General features: G+C 47.3%; 1 protein-coding gene across 1 annotated transcript in view; it reads right to left on the reverse strand.

Moving 5' to 3' along the window:
* Nucleotides 1-2056: 2056 nt before the first annotated feature.
* Nucleotides 2057-17408, reverse strand: part of tnrc6b (trinucleotide repeat containing adaptor 6B) — a 39644-nt gene continuing 24292 nt past the window's right edge. The window contains exons 14-22 of the mRNA XM_038974649.1: nucleotides 14439-14634; nucleotides 12813-12974; nucleotides 12479-12640; nucleotides 12121-12264; nucleotides 11735-11827; nucleotides 11237-11446; nucleotides 10779-10852; nucleotides 3411-3550; nucleotides 2057-2770 (exon numbers count right to left, since the gene is read on the reverse strand). Of these exons, the coding sequence (XP_038830577.1) occupies nucleotides 2212-2770; nucleotides 3411-3550; nucleotides 10779-10852; nucleotides 11237-11446; nucleotides 11735-11827; nucleotides 12121-12264; nucleotides 12479-12640; nucleotides 12813-12974; nucleotides 14439-14634 (1740 nt within the window). The 3' untranslated portion in view covers nucleotides 2057-2211. The remainder of the gene's footprint in view (nucleotides 2771-3410; nucleotides 3551-10778; nucleotides 10853-11236; nucleotides 11447-11734; nucleotides 11828-12120; nucleotides 12265-12478; nucleotides 12641-12812; nucleotides 12975-14438; nucleotides 14635-17408) is intronic.

Here is a 17408-nt window from a genome sequence, read left to right on the forward strand (position 1 = left end):
TAGGTTTTGGCATCTTAATATAATTGCCTTCAGTTGTTTGCTTCTTTAAAAAAAATATTACTGCAATTCAGACAAAAAAAATTATATTTCTGCTAAAACCACAACTTAAGAGAAATATGGATTAGTGCCTATGTTCTTGAACTTTCCACACACGCACACACCTGCATCAAGTACATACACACGGAACACCTGATGTAAAAAATGTCCGCCTACCAAGTGTTTGCAGACACACACACTATCTCTCACAATCACTCGCTTGTTAATCATGAATCCACTTGTTAATCATGAATCTCTTTGACAAAAACACATTCACCACGGCAACGACAAACACAGGGCGCGTTCCTATGCTTAGATGTTGCTGAAGACAGACCTTACTTAAAATACCTATTCAGGCGTTGTATCAGCTAACCACATCATAGGTTATAGCAATTTGTCAGTCGATGACGTGGCACGCAACCGTTGGTTGTTGCATCGCTTCTCCTTAGCTGTGGACCGCGCCCACAGCCTCACAATATCATCATCAACATACCGTCACGCCTAGCACATTCACACAGGCTAGTAATAAGTGATCAGTCATCATCATGACATAATAACCAACTTGATTAAGAAAAAATACATAACGAGGTCAGCATTTTGAAGGAAAAACAAAAAGAAAAGACATCTTGGATTTTTCCACTGTTCCACAATTTTTTTTACAAACAGGAAAAAAAATGACATACAAGATACATTTTTGCTTGTTAAACATCAGAGCAGTGTGTAACTGGTGAGAAATAGAGAGAAGGTGATTCCGAATGTCAGAACGGGTTGGGTCAGGTAGGTACTGTAAGCCCAACTGGCCCGGCGCTGTAACGTCCTGTAGGTTTGTGTAGTAGAGAGTAGTTGTAATAAGTTGTTACACATCACATAGGAAGACCTCCATGTGATGTCACGTTGTTAGTTCCTCTACAGGGCATGCCTGAGTGATAGGGGCTCAGTATGCTCAGTGTGAGTTCTGTTTTTGTATTACATGGGTGTAGAAAGAGGAGTCATCCAGGTGAATCTGTCAGTTCAACAGATTCCACCTCTCTGTTCAAGTCTTGCTGTTGAAGTCTTCATTTAAAGGTAAAAGGTGTGCGAATGTATGCGTGTGTGTGTGGTTATGTGTGTGTGTGAGATTTTGTGTGCGGGTAGTGTTGGCATGTCACCGTCTATTCGTGACATAATGTGTGACAGTTAATGTCAGTGGACCTGCATGTTTGTGACCAGTGTAGTATGAACTCATTTCATCGGTGTGTTAACGTATATGCACACAGTGGCCAGTTTATAAGTTACACCAGCTCGTTCCCGAAAAGGGCCCGCTCCTACAGACAGTGAGTCACGTGGCCGTGGCTGGCTATATATAGCAGGCAGACGGGCATCAAGGCATTCCAGTTACTGTTCGATTGAACACTAGAATGGGCAAAACAAGTGACTTTAGCGACTGAGCGTGGTATGATTGTCGGTGCTAGGCGTACCGGTTCCAGTCTCTCAGAAGCCTCCTGTGCTTTTCACGCACAACACTATCTTGGGTTTACTGAGAATGGAGCGACAAACTAAAAGCATCCAGTCAGCAGCAGTCCTGTGGGTGAAAACAGCTCATTGATGAGAGGTCGAAGGAGAACGGCAAGAAAAGTGCAAGCTAACAGGCGGGCCACAAACAGGAAAATAATGGCGCAGTACAACAGTGGTGTGCAGAACAGCATCTCGGAAAACACAACTCGTCGGTCCTTGTCATGGATGGGCTATTGCAGCAGATGACCGCACTGGGTTTCCACTCCTATAAGGTAAAAACAAGAAGAAGCGGCTCCAGTGGGCACACGATCACCAACACTGGACAATTGAGGAGTGGAAAAACATTGCCTGGTCCAACGAATCCTGGTTCCTGTTGAGTCATGCTGACGGCAGAGTCAGGATCTGGCGTAAGCAGCATGAGTCCATGGCCCGCTCCTGCCTGGTGTCAACAGTACAGGCTGGTGGTGTAATGGTGGGGGAATGTTTTCCTGGCACACGTTAGGTCCCTAGAAACCAATTGAGCAACGTTTCCATGCCCCGAAGAATTCTGGAGGCAAAGGGGGGTTTGACCCGGTACTAGATGGGTGTACCTAATATACTGGCCACTGAGTGTGTGTGGGAGAAGTTGTGTAAGTGCATGTTTTTTCGTAATGTATGCGTTCATGTATTAGGTGTGGTCATTCAGATAGAATCAGCCCCTCCTAGCAGGTCTCCAGGCAGCAGAGCAGCAGGACTCCCCATCTGGTGTCGATCCTCCATGGCAGGGGACCCCCACATACTACTGCTGGGGTACCCTCCACCCCCCATTCCTCCCCACAAACCCTGTCTGCCGGGCTCTACACCCCCAGCCACCCCTCCTCCCCCAGAACCGTTGCTGCTCCACTGGGCAAACATACTCAGGCCGGGACCCTGGGTGGGGGTAGGATCCAGTGAGCCTCCTGTACCGTCTAAACTCTGCCAGCCAGAGCTGACAGGCCCCGAGCTGCCTCCTCCCCCTCCGTTACCTCCTCCTCCAGGGGCAGATCCCTCTCCTTCTCTGGTTCTGTCTCGTTCCCTCTCCCCGCTGCTGTTGGCCCCCATGGCGCCTGTCCCTGTGGGGCCCCCCTGGCCTCCGCTGGACGCTGGGGCCCCGGCTGCTCCGCTGGACCCTGCTCCTCCCGCCTGGGAATGTGCAAAATAGCGAGCGACCTCCTCTTCGCTCACAAACTTGGCCAAAATGGTAGTATTGCCCAGGACACACCTGGAGAGAGAGAGGAGAGAGTAAGGAGTGATTGAATGTTAGTTTTGTGTTCACCGGCTATTATCTATTAGTGTTCACATTTTATTATAGTAATCGCCATTAAGTCTAAGCAGGTTTTCCCCAGCCCATTCCTACAAAATGAGTGTGTTCCAAGCCCACCAGACAGCCTGCATGGAATGTCCTTGATTTTCAGTCTATGGTATGTCCATCTATGGAGCTGGAGCTTGTTCATCTACAGCAGTGACTCCAAACTGTGGGGCGTGCATTAGTCATTGCATACCTTACATGTCTAGATCAACTAGCCCATGTCAGCGAACGTTCGATTTTTTAGGCCATAGATTGTTGTAATTTTTTTTCACTCAAATATCAAATGAATACATATTAGACTTGGCAAAATGTATACAGCTGCAGGAAATAAGCTTTAAATAGGCAACATTCCCTCCACCAAAACAGGGGTGTGAAAAGCTTGTCATGAACAGTGCTTGTGCCCATAGCAATAGATGTGGTGTGGAGGGGTGGGGGGATGTTTCCCCCAATGCTGAAACTTTTTCACTCGGCACCCCCGAGTGATAAAGTTTGAGAACCCCTGATCTACAAAACTACACCACTGAGGCTGATTGACAAGCTGAGAGGGGCTTACATGTGTAGTGCGCTCTGGGCCTTTGCTGCTTCCTGTGGGGTGCTGTAGCGAATCAGAGCGCTGCCCTGGGTCAGGCCGAGGTGAAAGGTCAGCAGGGGGCCATGCTGCATACAGATGGTACGGAGGGTGGAGCCGTCAATCTGCAGTAGGGAACAACAGAGGGACATGGGTTAGGGATGACTTGTGTGGTAGAGGGGGATATGTGAAGGAAAAGTGATGGTTTGTGTGCACATGCATGTGGTTGTCTCTGTTGTCCTGAGGGATGATGTGTGTGTGTGTGTGTGTGTGTGTGTGTGTGTGTGTGTGTGTGTGTGTGTGTGTGTGTGTGTGTGTGTGTGTGTGTGTGTGTAGGTAGTCTTGATGAGGGATGATGTGAAAAAAATGGGAAGAAATGGCGCCGGAGGAGATGGCCGCCGTTTCACGGTCTCCTAACCAATTGTGCTATTATGTTTTTTGTGCGATATTTGTAAATTATTTTGTACATGTTTCTGCAACCGTATCTCACGGAAGAAAAGAGCTTCTGGATATCAGGACAGCGATCGCTCACCTCGGATTAGACAAAGATTTAACAACAACAAGCAGGACTCACACGATATTCTCCAAACACCCCACAGGGCAGACATCCCAGTTATTCTCCAAACACCCCACAGGGCAGACATCCCAGTTATTCTCCAAACACCCCACAGGGCAGACATCCCAGTTATTCTCCAAACACCCCACAGGGCAGACATCCCAGTTATTCTCCAAACACCCCACAGGGCAGACATCCCAATTATTCTCCAAACACCCCACAGGGCAGACATCCCAGTTATTCTCCAAACACCCCTCAGGGCAGACATCCCAATTATTCTCCAAACACCCCACAGGGCAGACATCCCAATTATTCTCCAAACACCCCACAGGGCAGACATCCCAATTATTCTCCAAACACCCCACAGGGCAGACATCCCAGTTATTCTCCTAACACCCCACAGGGCAGACATCCCAGTTATTCTCCAAACACCCCACAGGGCAGACATCCCAGTTATTCTCCAAACACCCCACAGGGCAGACATCCCAGTTATTCTCCAAACACCCCACAGGGCAGACATCCCAGTTATTCTCCAAACACCCCACAGGGCAGACATCCCAGTTATTCTCCAAACACCCCACAGGGCAGACATCCCAGTTATTCTCCAAACACCCCACAGGGCAGACATCCCAGTTATTCTCCAAACACCCCACAGGGCAGACATCCCAGTTATTCTCCAAACACCCCACAGGGCAGACATCCCAGTTATTCTCCAAACACCCCACAGGGCAGACATCCCAGTTATTCTCCAAACACCCCACAGGGCAGACATCCCAGTTATTCTCCAAACACCCCACAGGGCAGACATCCCAGTTATTCTCCAAACACCCCACAGGGCAGACATCCCAGTTATTCTCCAAACACCCCACAGGGCAGACATCCCAGTTATTCTCCAAACACCCCACAGGGCAGACATCCCAGTTATTCTCCAAACACCCCACAGGGCAGACATCCCAGTTATTCTCCAAACACCCCACAGGGCAGACATCCCAGTTATTCTCCAAACACCCCACAGGGCAGACATCCCAATTATTCTCCAAACACCCCACAGGGCAGACATCCCAATTATTCTCCAAACACCCCACAGGGCAGACATCCCAGTTATTCTCCAAACACCCCACAGGGCAGACATCCCAGTTATTCTCCAAACACCCCACAGGGCAGACATCCCAGTTATTCTCCAAACACCCCACAGGGCAGACATCCCAGTTATTCTCCAAACACCCCACAGGGCAGACATCCCAGTTATTCTCCAAACACCCCACAGGGCAGACATCCCAGTTATTCTCCAAACACCCCACAGGGCAGACATCCCAGTTATTCTCCAAACACCCCACAGGGCAGACATCCCAGTTATTCTCCAAACACCCCACAGGGCAGACATCCCAGTTATTCTCCAAACACCCCACAGGGCAGACATCCCAGTTATTCTCCAAACACCCCACAGGGCAGACATCCCAGTTATTCTCCAAACACCCCACAGGGCAGACATCCCAATTATTCTCCAAACACCCCACAGGGCAGACATCCCAGTTATTCTCCAAACACCCCTCAGGGCAGACATCCCAATTATTCTCCAAACACCCCACAGGGCAGACATCCCAATTATTCTCCAAACACCCCTCAGGGCAGACATCCCAATTATTCTCCAAACACCCCACAGGGCAGACATCCCAATTATTCTCCTAACACCCCACAGGGCAGACATCCCAATTATTCTCCAAACACCCCACAGGGCAGACATCCCAATTATTCTCCAAACACCCCACAGGGCAGACATCCCAATTATTCTCCAAACACCCCACAGGGCAGACATCCCAATTATTCACAAAAGGAAGCGACGCAGAGGACGAAGAGCCGGTTGCCTCGTCCTGACCCGTAGAAGGCAACTAGGAAAGCTGCCGTTACCGTCAATATTACTCGCCAACGTGCAATCATTGGACAATAAACTAGACGAGGTACGGCCACGAATATCCTACCAACGGGACATCAAAAACTGTAATATCCTATGCTTCACGGAATCGTGGCTGAATGACGACATAGATATTCAGCTAGCGGGATACACGCTGCACCGGCAGGATAGAACAGCACATACGGGGGGGGGGGGGGGGGGGGGGGCGGTCTGTGCATATTTGTTAACAACAGCTGGTGCACGAAATCTAAGGAAGTCTCTAGATTTTGCTCACCTGAAGTACAGTATATTGTGATAAATTGCAGGCCACACTACTTGCCTAGAGAGTTCTCAGCTATACTTTTCGTGGCTGTTTATTTACCACCACAGACAGATGCTGGCACTAAGACCGCACTCAGTCAGCTGTATAAGGAAATAAGCAAACAGGAAACCACTCACCCAGAGGCGGCGCTCCTAGTGGCCGGAGACTTTAATGCAGGGAAACTTAAATCAGTTCTACCAAATCTCTATAATCATGTTAAATGTGCAACCAGCGGGAAAACAATTCTAGATCACCTGTACTCCACACACAGAGACGCGTACAAAGCTCTCCCTCGCCCTCCATTTGGTAAATCCGACCACAACTCTATCCTCCTGATTCCTGCTTACAATCAAAAATTAAAGCAGGAAGCACCAGTGACTCGGTCTATAAAAAAAGGTCAGATGAAGCAGATGCTAAACTACAGGACTGCTTTGCTATCACAGACTGGAACATGTTCCGGGATTCTTCAGATGACATTGAGGAATAAACCACATCAGTCACTGGCTTTATCAATAAGTGCATTGAGGATGTCGTCCCCACAGTGACCGTACGTACATATCCCAACCAGAAGCCATGGATTACAGGAAAAATTCGCACTGAGCTAAAGGGTAGAGCTGCCGCTTTCAAGGTGCGGGACTCTAACCCGGAAGCTTACAAGAAATCCCGCTATGCCCTGAGATGAACCATCAAACAGGCAAAGAGTCAATACAGGGCTAAGATTGAATCATACTACACCGGCTCCGACGCTCGTCGGATGTGGCAGGGCTTGCAAACTATTACAGACCACAAACGGAAGCACAGCCGCGAGCTGCCCAGTGACACGAGCCTACCAGATGAGCTAAATAGCTTCTATACTTGCTTCGAGGCAAGCAACACTGAGGCATGCATGAGAGCATCAGCTGTTCTGGACGACTGTGTGATCACGCCCTCTGTAGCCGACATGAGTAAGACCTTTAAACAGGTCAACATACACAAGGCTGCGGGACCAGACGGATTACCAGGACGTGTGCTCCGGGCATGTGCTGACCAACTGGCAGGTGTCTTCACTGACATTTTCAACATGTCCCTGATTGAGTCTATAATACCAACATGCTTCAAGCAGACCACCATAGTCCCTGTGCCCAAGAACACAAAGGCAACCTGCCTAAATGACTACAGACCCGTAGCACTCACGTCCGTAGCCATGAGGTGCTTTGAAAGGCTGGTAATGGCTCACATCAACACCATTATCCCAGAAACCCTAGACCCACTCCAATTTGCATACCGCCCAAACAGATCCACAGATGATGCAATCTCTATTGCACTCCACACTGCCCTTTCCCACCTGGACAAAAGGAACACCTATGTGAGAATGCTGTTCATTGACTACAGCTCAGCGTTCAACACCATAGTACCCCTCAAAGCTCATCACCAAATTAAGGAACCTGGGACTAAACACCTCCCTCTGCAGCTGGATCCTGGACTTCCTGACAGGCCGCCCCCAGGTGGTGAGGGTAGGTAGCAACACATCTGCCACGCTGATCCTCAACACTGGAGCTCCCCAGGGGTGCGTGCTCAATCCCCTCCTGTACTCCCTGTTCACCCACGACTGCATGGCCAGGCACGACTCCAACACCATTAAGTTTGCAGACGACATAAGTGGTAGGCCTGATCACCGACAACGACGAGACAGCCTATAGGGAGGAGGTCAGAGACCTGGCCGGGTGGTGCCAGAATAACAACCTATCCCTCAAAGTAACCAAGACTAAGGAGATGATTGTGGACTACAGGAAAAGGAGCACCGAGCACGTCCCCATTCTCATCGACGGGGCAGTAGTGGAGCAGGTTGAGAGCTTCAAATTCCTTGGTGTCCATATCAACAACAAACTAGATTGGTCCAAACACACCAAGACAGTCGTGAAGAGGGCACGACAAAGCCTATTCCCCCTTAGGAAACGAAAAAGATTTGGCATGGGTCCTGAGGTCCTCAAAAGGTTCTACAGCTGCAACATCGAGAGCATCCTGACCGGTTGCATCACTGCCTGGTACAGCAATTGCTCGGCCTCCGACCGCAAGGCACTTCAGAGGGTAGTGTGTACGGCCCAGTACAGTCACTGGGGCAAAGCTGCCTGCCATCCAGGACCTCTACAACCGGCGGTGTCAGAGGAAGGCCCTAAAAATTGTCAAAGACCCCAGCCACAGACTGTTCTCTCTACTACCGCATGGCAAGCGGTACCGGAGTGCCAAGTCTAGGACAAAAAGTCTTCTCAACAGTTTTTACCCCCAAGCCATAAGACTCCTGAACAGGTAACCAAATGGTTACCCGGACTATTTGCATTGTGTGCCCCCCCAACCCCTCTTTTACACTGCTGCTACTCTCCGTTTATCTTATATGCATAGTCACTTTAACTATACATTCATGTACATACTACCTAAAATTGGCCCGACCAACCAGTGCTCCCGCACATTGGCTAACCGGGCTATCTGCATTGTGTCCCACCACCCGCCAACCCTTCTTTTTACGCTACTGCTACTCTCTGTTCATCATATATGCATCGTCACTTTAACGATACCTACATGTACATACTACCTCAATAAGCCTGACTAACAGGTGTCTGTATATAGCCTTGCTACTATTTTTTCAAATGTCTTTTTACTGTTGTTTTATTTCTTTACTTTACTACACACACACACACACACACACACACACACACACACACCTTTTTTTCCCGCACCATTGGTTAGAGCCTGTAAGTAAGCATTTCACTGTAAGGTCTACCTACACCTGTTGTATTCGGCGCACGTGACAAATAAAACTTGATTTGATGTGTGTGTGTAGGTAGTCTGGATGAGGGATGATGTGTGTCTGTAGGTAGTCTTGATGAGTGATGATGTGTGTGTGTGTGTGTGTGTGTGTGTGTAGGTAGTCTTGATGAGTGATGATGTGTGTGTGTGTGTGTGTGTAGGTAGTCTTGATGAGTGATGATGTGTGTGTGTGTGTGTGTGTGTGTGTGTGTGTGTGTGTGTGTGTAGGTAATCTTGATGATGTGTGTGTGTGTGTGTAGGTAGTCTTGACGAGGGATGAGGTGTGTGTGTGTGTGTGTAGGTAGTCTTGATGAGTGATGATGTGTGTGTGTGTGTGTGTAGTCTTGATGAGGGATGAGGTGTGTGTGTGTGTGTAGGTAGTCTTGACGAGTGATGATGTGGGCGTGTGTGTGTGTGTAGGTAGTCTTGATGAGGGATGATGTGTGTGTGTGTGTGTGTGTAGGTAGTCTTGATGAGGGATGATGTGTGTGTGTGTGTGTGTGTGTGTAGGTAGTCTTGATGAGGGATGATGTGTGTGTGTGTGTGTGTGTGTAGGTAGTCTTGATGAGGGATGATGTGTGTGTGTGTGTGTGTGTGTGTAGGTAGTCTTGATGAGGGATGATGTGTGTGTGTGTGTAGGTAGTCTTGATGAGGGATGATGTGTGTGTGTGTGTAGGTAGTCTTGATGAGGGATGATGTGTGTGTGTGTGTAGGTAGTCTTGATGAGGGATGATGTGTGTGTGTGTGTAGGTAGTCTTGATGAGGGATGATGTGTGTGTGTGTAGGTAGTCTTGATGAGGGATGATGTGTGTGTGTGTAGGTAGTCTTGATGAGGGATGATGTGTGTGTGTGTAGGTAGTCTTGATGAGGGATGATGTGTGTGTGTGTAGGTAGTCTTGATGAGGGATGATGTGTGTGTGTGTGTGTGTAGGTAGTCTTGATGAGGGATGATGTGTGTGTGTGTGTAGGTAGTCTTGATGAGGGATGATGTGTGTGTGTGTGTGTGTGTAGGTAGTCTTGATAAGGGATGATGTGTGTGTGTGTAGGTAGTCTTGACGAGGGATGAGGTGGGTGTGTGTGTGTGTGTAGGTAGTCTTGACGAGGGATGAGGTGGGTGTGTGTGTGTGTGTAGGTAGTCTTGATGAGGGATGATGTGTGTGTGTGTGTGTAGGTAGTCTTGATGAGGGATGATGTGTGTGTGTGTGTGTAGGTAGTCTTGATGAGGGATGATGTGTGTGTGTGTGTGTGTAGGTAGTCTTGATGAGGGATGATGTGTGTGTGTGTGTGTGTGTAGGTAGTCTTGATGAGGGATGATGTGTGTGTGTGTGTGTGTGTGTAGGTAGTCTTGATGAGGGATGATGTGTGTGTGTGTGTGTGTGTAGGTAGTCTTGATGAGGGATGATGTGTGTGTGTGTGTGTGTGTAGGTAGTCTTGATGAGGGATGATGTGTGTGTGTGTGTGTGTGTAGGTAGTCTTGATGAGGGATGATGTGTGTGTGTGTGTGTGTGTAGGTAGTCTTGATGAGGGATGATGTGTGTGTGTGTGTGTGTGTGTGTGTGTGTGTGTGTGTGTGTGTGTGTGTGTGTAGGTAGTCTTGATAAGGGATGATGTGTGTGTGTGTGTGTGTGTGTAGGTAGTCTTGATGAGGGATGATGTGTGTGTGTGTAGGTAGTCTTGATGAGGGATGATGTGTGTGTGTGTGTGTGTGTGGGGGTGTGTGTAGGTAGTCTTGATGAGGGATGTGTGTGTGTGTGTGTGTGTGTGTGTAGGTAGTCTTGATGAGGGATGATGTGTGTGTACCTGTGGAGTGAGGTTGCAGAGCACCAGCCAGCAGCTTCCTCTGGAGGTCCCCCCATCACTCCAAGCAGAGCCTGCTAGAACCAAAGCACATAGGAATCAGTTCCAGATATTAGAAAACCACTACCTCTGTACTTGCGGCAGGCAGCTCTGGAGCAATGAATGATAAATAAGCCCTACTGTACTTTAAGCTTGCAGCACCCAGAATAAAATATGTAATTTATCTGGGACCGCGTCCCAAATGGCACCACATTCCCTTTATAGTGCACTAGTATTGACCAGTGCCCATAGGGAATAGGGTGCAATTTGGGACGGCAATTCAGATCAAGGCAAGGGACATCCTGGGTACATTTAGTCTGCTGAATGCTTTCCCAGGCAGCAGGGCAGCACAGAACAGTACAGGGTGGAAAGACTCAAATACAGGCCCCTCCATTCTCTACAACATTGTGTTATGACATTACCAGGGCCATATCTGGTTTCCTGGATCCCACTCGAGCTGCCCCAGCCACGGGCCTGCCATGGGCCACGGGACGGCGAGGCCTGCTTCTGATTGGTGAGTCCCGGGGGTGGGCGTGGCAGCTGCTGGGACTGTTGGTTGCGATTGGTCTTCCACATCTTGTTGTGTCCAATGGGCTCAGGGGGCCAGCTGGTCTTATACTCTGTGTAATTTGCTGTGATAAACAGGAAATGAACTAAAGTCAGAACTGCCTCTGTTATAACCGCACACGTGGAGGATGGAACACACAGAAAAACTAAACGAAGACAGAGTTGAAACTCGATTAACTGAATGATACAACAGCTGAAACAGTATGAGTGAAAAAAGCAGAGGAACACTATTTGAAATGCCAGGAGAATATTAAGTGAATGTGTAACACTTTCGGTGAAAGGCACATTAGGACATTCATAAACCATACATAACACATTTACAGTAATACTGTGAGTGTTTTCCAGTCTGCTACCTGAGTTGTGTGCGTTGTTGAGGGGGCTGTCTGAGGCACTGTAGGGCCAGGCACCAGGTGAAGGCAGCAAGGTGTTCAGGGAGGGGTTGGGTTCTGAAACAAACACCACAAGCTTAGCTAGCATCAACACACCATCAAGATATATGTATTATTAACACAACCTGATATTTAACTGACTGATGCATGTATTGATGGGTATGATTTCAGTGTTATGTGCAAGTTTCTTTGACTTTATGTGAGAACATGGAGGGTTGACAATATACTTATGTAATGTGTTACTGTTAAGTAATAAGTAATGTCAGGTCAGCCGGTCTCAGCAACTAGTGCTCGGAATGTGGACTTAGTCATAGATACAGGAGTAACTCTGCTTCAATCTAGGTAGGTACCTGTGTTGTCTCTTAGCAACTGGTGCTCTGTGTCATTGAGGCTGGACGGCCCAGGGATTCCCATCATGCTCCCTGGGGTCATGTAGGGATCAGACTCGGGGTCGATGCTCTGGATCCCCTTCCAGGGCACGCCGGGCTGGAACTCTGACATCATAGACAAACATACAGGAATTCTAGATTAGAATTTCAGAGCAAATAGAAGCCCTCCTCATCGACTTAACCCTGGTCACAGAGAGTTGCAGGCTTCTGTTCCAGCCCAACACTAACTGATTCAGGGAATTTGATCAAATCAAGTGAGTTAGTGGTGGGATAGAACAAATCCCGGCACATTCAGTTGATATTTAGAAAGGCCACTCACCAGGAGGCCAGCTGGATGTGCCCTGGGGCTTGGAGCTCATCTTGTTCCCAGGAGTACGGTGCCAGTTGTCCCCCTGTGTGGGCATACCTAGCCCCTCCCCTCCCATCATGTCATACTGGGAGTATGGCGAGCCACCCCTCCTCATAGGGGTGGACATAGGACCTGAAAGGGAGAGGGGGATGGAAAGACAGAGGGGGAAGAGAAGACATAGTGAGATGAAGAGAAGAAAAAAATAAAGTCAGATGAAAAAGCAGCTGATGGGTCGACAATGTTGGCATGTCATACTGTAATTAATTCAGTACACTCACTACAGAATAAGGGCTTTCGCTCTCACCGTTTTTGTGGAGGCTCTCAGGAAGAGAGGGGGCAGGAGAATGACCCTCCATCATCCATTTGAAGCGGGATTGCTGCCCCCCCACATCCTTCATGCCCCCTGGGCCCCCCACCACCGAGCCCCCCATGTCCAGACCAGACATGTTCACTCCTCCACTGTACCCTGAGGGGGGGAGCAGAAAGGTGTCAGAGCTGATGGCAGGTGGCATGTACAATGAGCAGAGCATGTAATTGAGTTTGCGGATGACACTACAGTGGTAGGCTTGATTACCAACAACGACGAGACGGCCTACAGGGAGGAGGTGAGGGCCCTCGGAGTGTGGTGTCAGGAAAATAACCTCACACTCAACGTCAACAAAACAAAGGAGATGATTGTGGACTTCAGGAAACAGCAGAGGGAGCACCCCCCTATCCACATCGACGGGACAGTAGTGGAGAAGGTGGAAAGTTTTAAGTTCCTCGGTGTACACATCACGGACAAACTGAATTGGTCCACCCACACAGACAGCGTTGTGTAGAAGGCGCAGCAGCGCCTCTTCAACCTCAGGAGGCTGAAGAAATTCGGCTTGTCACCAAAAGCACTCACAAACTTCTACAGATGCACAATCGAGAGCATCCTGTCGGGCTGTATCACCGCCTGGTACGGCAACTGCTCCGCCCACAACCGTAAGGCTCTCCAGAGGGTAGTGAGGTCTGCACAACGCATCACCGGGGGCAAACTACCTGCCCTCCAGGACACCTACACAACCCGTCATCAAGGACAACAACCACCCAAGCCACTGCCTGTTCACCGCGCTATCATCCAGAAGGCGAGGTCAGTACAGGTGCATCAAAGCAGGGACCGAGAGACTGAAAAACAGCTTCTATCTCAAGGCCATCAGACTGTTAAACAGCCACCACTAACATTTATTGGCCGCTGCCAACATACTGACTCAACTCCAGCCACTTTAATAATGGGAATTGATGGAAATTATGTAAAAATGTACCACTAGCCACTTTAAACAATGCCACTTAATATAATGTTTACATACCCTACATTACTCATCTCATATGTATATGTATATACTGTACTCTATATCATCTACTGCATCTTGCCATCTTTATGTAATACATGTATCACTAGCCACTTTAAACTATGTCACTTTATGTTTACATACCCTACATTACTCATCTCATATGTATATACTGTACTCTATACCATCTACTGCATCTTGCCTATGCCGTTCTGTACCATCACTCATTCATATATCTTTATGTACATATTCTTTATCCCTTTACACTTGTGTGTATAAGGTAGTAGTTGTGGAATTGTTAGGTTAGATTACTTGTTGGTTATTACTGCATTGTCGGAACTAGAAGCACAAGCATTTCGCTACACTCGCATTAACATCTGCTAACCATGTGTATGTGACAAATAAAATTTGATTTGATTTGAGCATCAGTCAGTATGCAATGAAAATCCTCAAGATGGTCTACATTGTTAGTGGTTTGTATTGAAAATAATATATTCTAGTTATGTGTTAATTTTAGGAATGTTCTCTCAGGTAAAAAGGGAAATCTCAAGTATGTGACAAGAGACTATTATCTATCCTTTATCTCCATTCATATCTATGTGTACACCACTCACCAGAGTAGCCCTGTGTTTTCTGGTGCAGGTCCACAGAGCCCCCCATGCCTGGATGGGGCAGGGAGTCTGCCATAGGCAGTTTTGGGCCTCCCCCTCCCAGGTGAGAGGGGGACAGTTTGGAGCCCACTCCCACCCCGCCGACGCCCTGCTGCTGCTGTTGCCTCTGCTGCTGGAGAATAGCCACGATCCTGGCCAACTGAGGAGAGAGATGACGGATTAGTGGGATTGAAAACCCTGTAAGCAAACACGGCAACATGAGCGCATCACCACAGTCTGACTATCCATGCGATGCTGTGACAGTAAGGTTTACCCGAGTCATAGGATGAAATAAGTGGGGTTGTGTTGTTTCCAATGCAGTAGTATTAGTAGCTGCTGTACCAGTAGTAGTAGGAGTACCTGTTGTGGGTCGGCCCGCTGCCGTACGTTCTGGTATTTAGTAGAAGTAGTAGCAGTGCTTGACTTGGACTGAAATAGGTGACTGTACTAATTTTGGGTGCAGTAGCAGTAGTAGTGGTTGTAACAGTAGTAGTGGTGGTGGTAACAGTATTATTTATTTAAAAACAAAATAATAAACTTTATTTAACTAAGCAAGTCAGTTAAGAACACATTCTTATTTACAATGATGGTGGGTCGTTCAGGGGCAGAACGATAAAGTCTTACCTTGCCAGCTCAGGGATTCGATTCAGCAACCTTTCGGTTACTGGCCCAACGCTCTAACCATTAGGCTACCTGGCGCCCCAACAGTAGTGGTAACAGTAGTGGTGACGGTAAACAGTAACGGTAGTGGTGGTAGTAACAGTAGTGGTGGTGGTAACGGTAGTAGTGGTGGTGGTGGTAACGGTAGTGTTTTTTCCCCCCCAACAATTGTTTAGACAGATTATTTCACTTATAATTCACTGTATCACAATTCCAGTGGGTCAGACGTTTATATACACTGAGTTGACTGTGCCTTTAAACAGCTTGGAAAATTCCAGAAAATTATGTCATGGCTTTAGAAGGCTAATTGACATAATTTGAGTCAATTGGAGGTGTACCTGTGGCTGTATTTCAAGGCCTACCTTCAAACTCACTGCCTCTTTGCTTGACATCATGGGAAAATCAAAAGTAATCAGCCAAGACCTCAGAAAAACAATTGTAGACCTCCACAAGTCTGGTTCATCCTTGGGAGCAATTTCCAAACGCCTGAAGGTACCACGTACATCTGTACAAACAATAGTACGCAAGTATAAACACCATGGGACCACGCAGCCGTCATACCTCTCAGGAAGGAGACATGTTCTGTCTCCTAGAGACAAATGTATTTCGGTGCGAAAAGTGCAAATCAATCACAGAACAGCAAAGGACCCTGTGAAGATGCTGGAGGAAACAGGTACAAAAGTATCTATATCCACAGTAAAACGAGTCCTATATCGACATAACCTGAAAGGTCAATCAGCAAGGAAGAAGCCATTGCTCGAAAACCGCCATAAAAAAGCCAGACTACGGTTTGCAACTGCACATGGGGACAAAGATCGTACTTTTTGGAGAAATGTCCTCTGGTCTGATGAAACAAAAATAGAACAGTTTAGCCATAATGAGCATCATTATGTTTGGAGGAAAAAGGGGGAAGCTTGCAAGCCGAAGAACACCATCCCAACCGTGAAGCGTGGAGGTGGCAGCATCATGTTGTGGGGGTGCTTTGCTGCAGGAGGGCCTGGTGCACTTCACAAAATAGATGGCATCAAGAGGAAAGAAAATTATGTGGATATATTGAAGCAACATCTAAAGACATCAGTCAGGAAGTTAAAGCTTGGTCTCAAATGGGTCTTCCAAATGGACAACGATCCCAAGCATACTTCCAAAGTTGTTGCAAAATGGCTTAAGGACAACAAAGTCAAGGTATTGGAGTGGCCATCACAAAGCCCTGACCTCAATCCCATAGACAATTTGTGGGCAGAACTGAAAAAGCGTGTGCGAGCAAGGAGACCTGACTCAGTTATACCAGCTCTGTCAGGAGGAATGGGCCAAAATTCACCCAACTTATTGTGGGAAGCTTGTGGAAGGCTACTCGAAATGTTTGACCCAAGTTAAACAATTTAAAAGGCAATGCTACCAAATACTAATTGACCCTCTGGGACTGTGATGAAAGAAGTAAAAGCTGAAATAAATCATTCTCTCGACTATTATTCTGACATTTCACATTCTTAAAACAAAGTGGGGATCCTAACTGACCCAAGACAGGGAATTTTTACTAGGATTAAATGTCAGGAATTGTGAAAAACTGAGTTTAAATGTATTTGTAATAGAAACCCCCCAAAATAATTGAGTGAATAATAATTTATGTATTTATAATATTAATAATAATTACATTATTAATAATTGAGTGAATAATAATTTATGTATTTATAATATTAATAATAATTACATTATTAATAATAATTATAATCAGGATATGTCCAATGGTGTAAATGCAGATAGGTTGAAGCAGAAGGTTTGTCTATGTACATTTTATACCCACTATGCTGCATCACTTAGACTACAGGTGATGATGCTTATTGCCAATAGCACATCTGATAATATAGACGCTCCCCATCCCCCATAGTCAACTGGCGGTCCGGACACAGAGCGGGGTCAATACGGACTGCGGGTCCCGACTACAAAAATATATACAGTCGGAAGTTTGCATACACCTTAGCCAAAGTAGGCCTATGTCATTGCTCTTTTAAGATACCATTGCCCCTTTAAGAGCTCTGTTGGGCAGCTGCGCCTAACATATTTGTAAAACGATGCCACTCGCGCAATTGGAAGGAGCAGACAAATAAACGTGGTAGCAATGGAAAACTGGGATCCCCCTCTTTCAACAAAGGACAAAACTGGTTTGTTGAGTATTGACTTCTTGTCAGAATACACGTTTCCCTCCTATGGCTCTCGCAATTAGAATGCGCCTCGAGAGTAATATTTATCTCGCATAAAACACACAACAAGACTATT

This window comes from Salvelinus namaycush, chromosome 35, assembly GCF_016432855.1.
Source record: "Salvelinus namaycush isolate Seneca chromosome 35, SaNama_1.0, whole genome shotgun sequence".
In the NCBI taxonomy this organism is placed as follows: domain Eukaryota; kingdom Metazoa; phylum Chordata; class Actinopteri; order Salmoniformes; family Salmonidae; genus Salvelinus; species Salvelinus namaycush.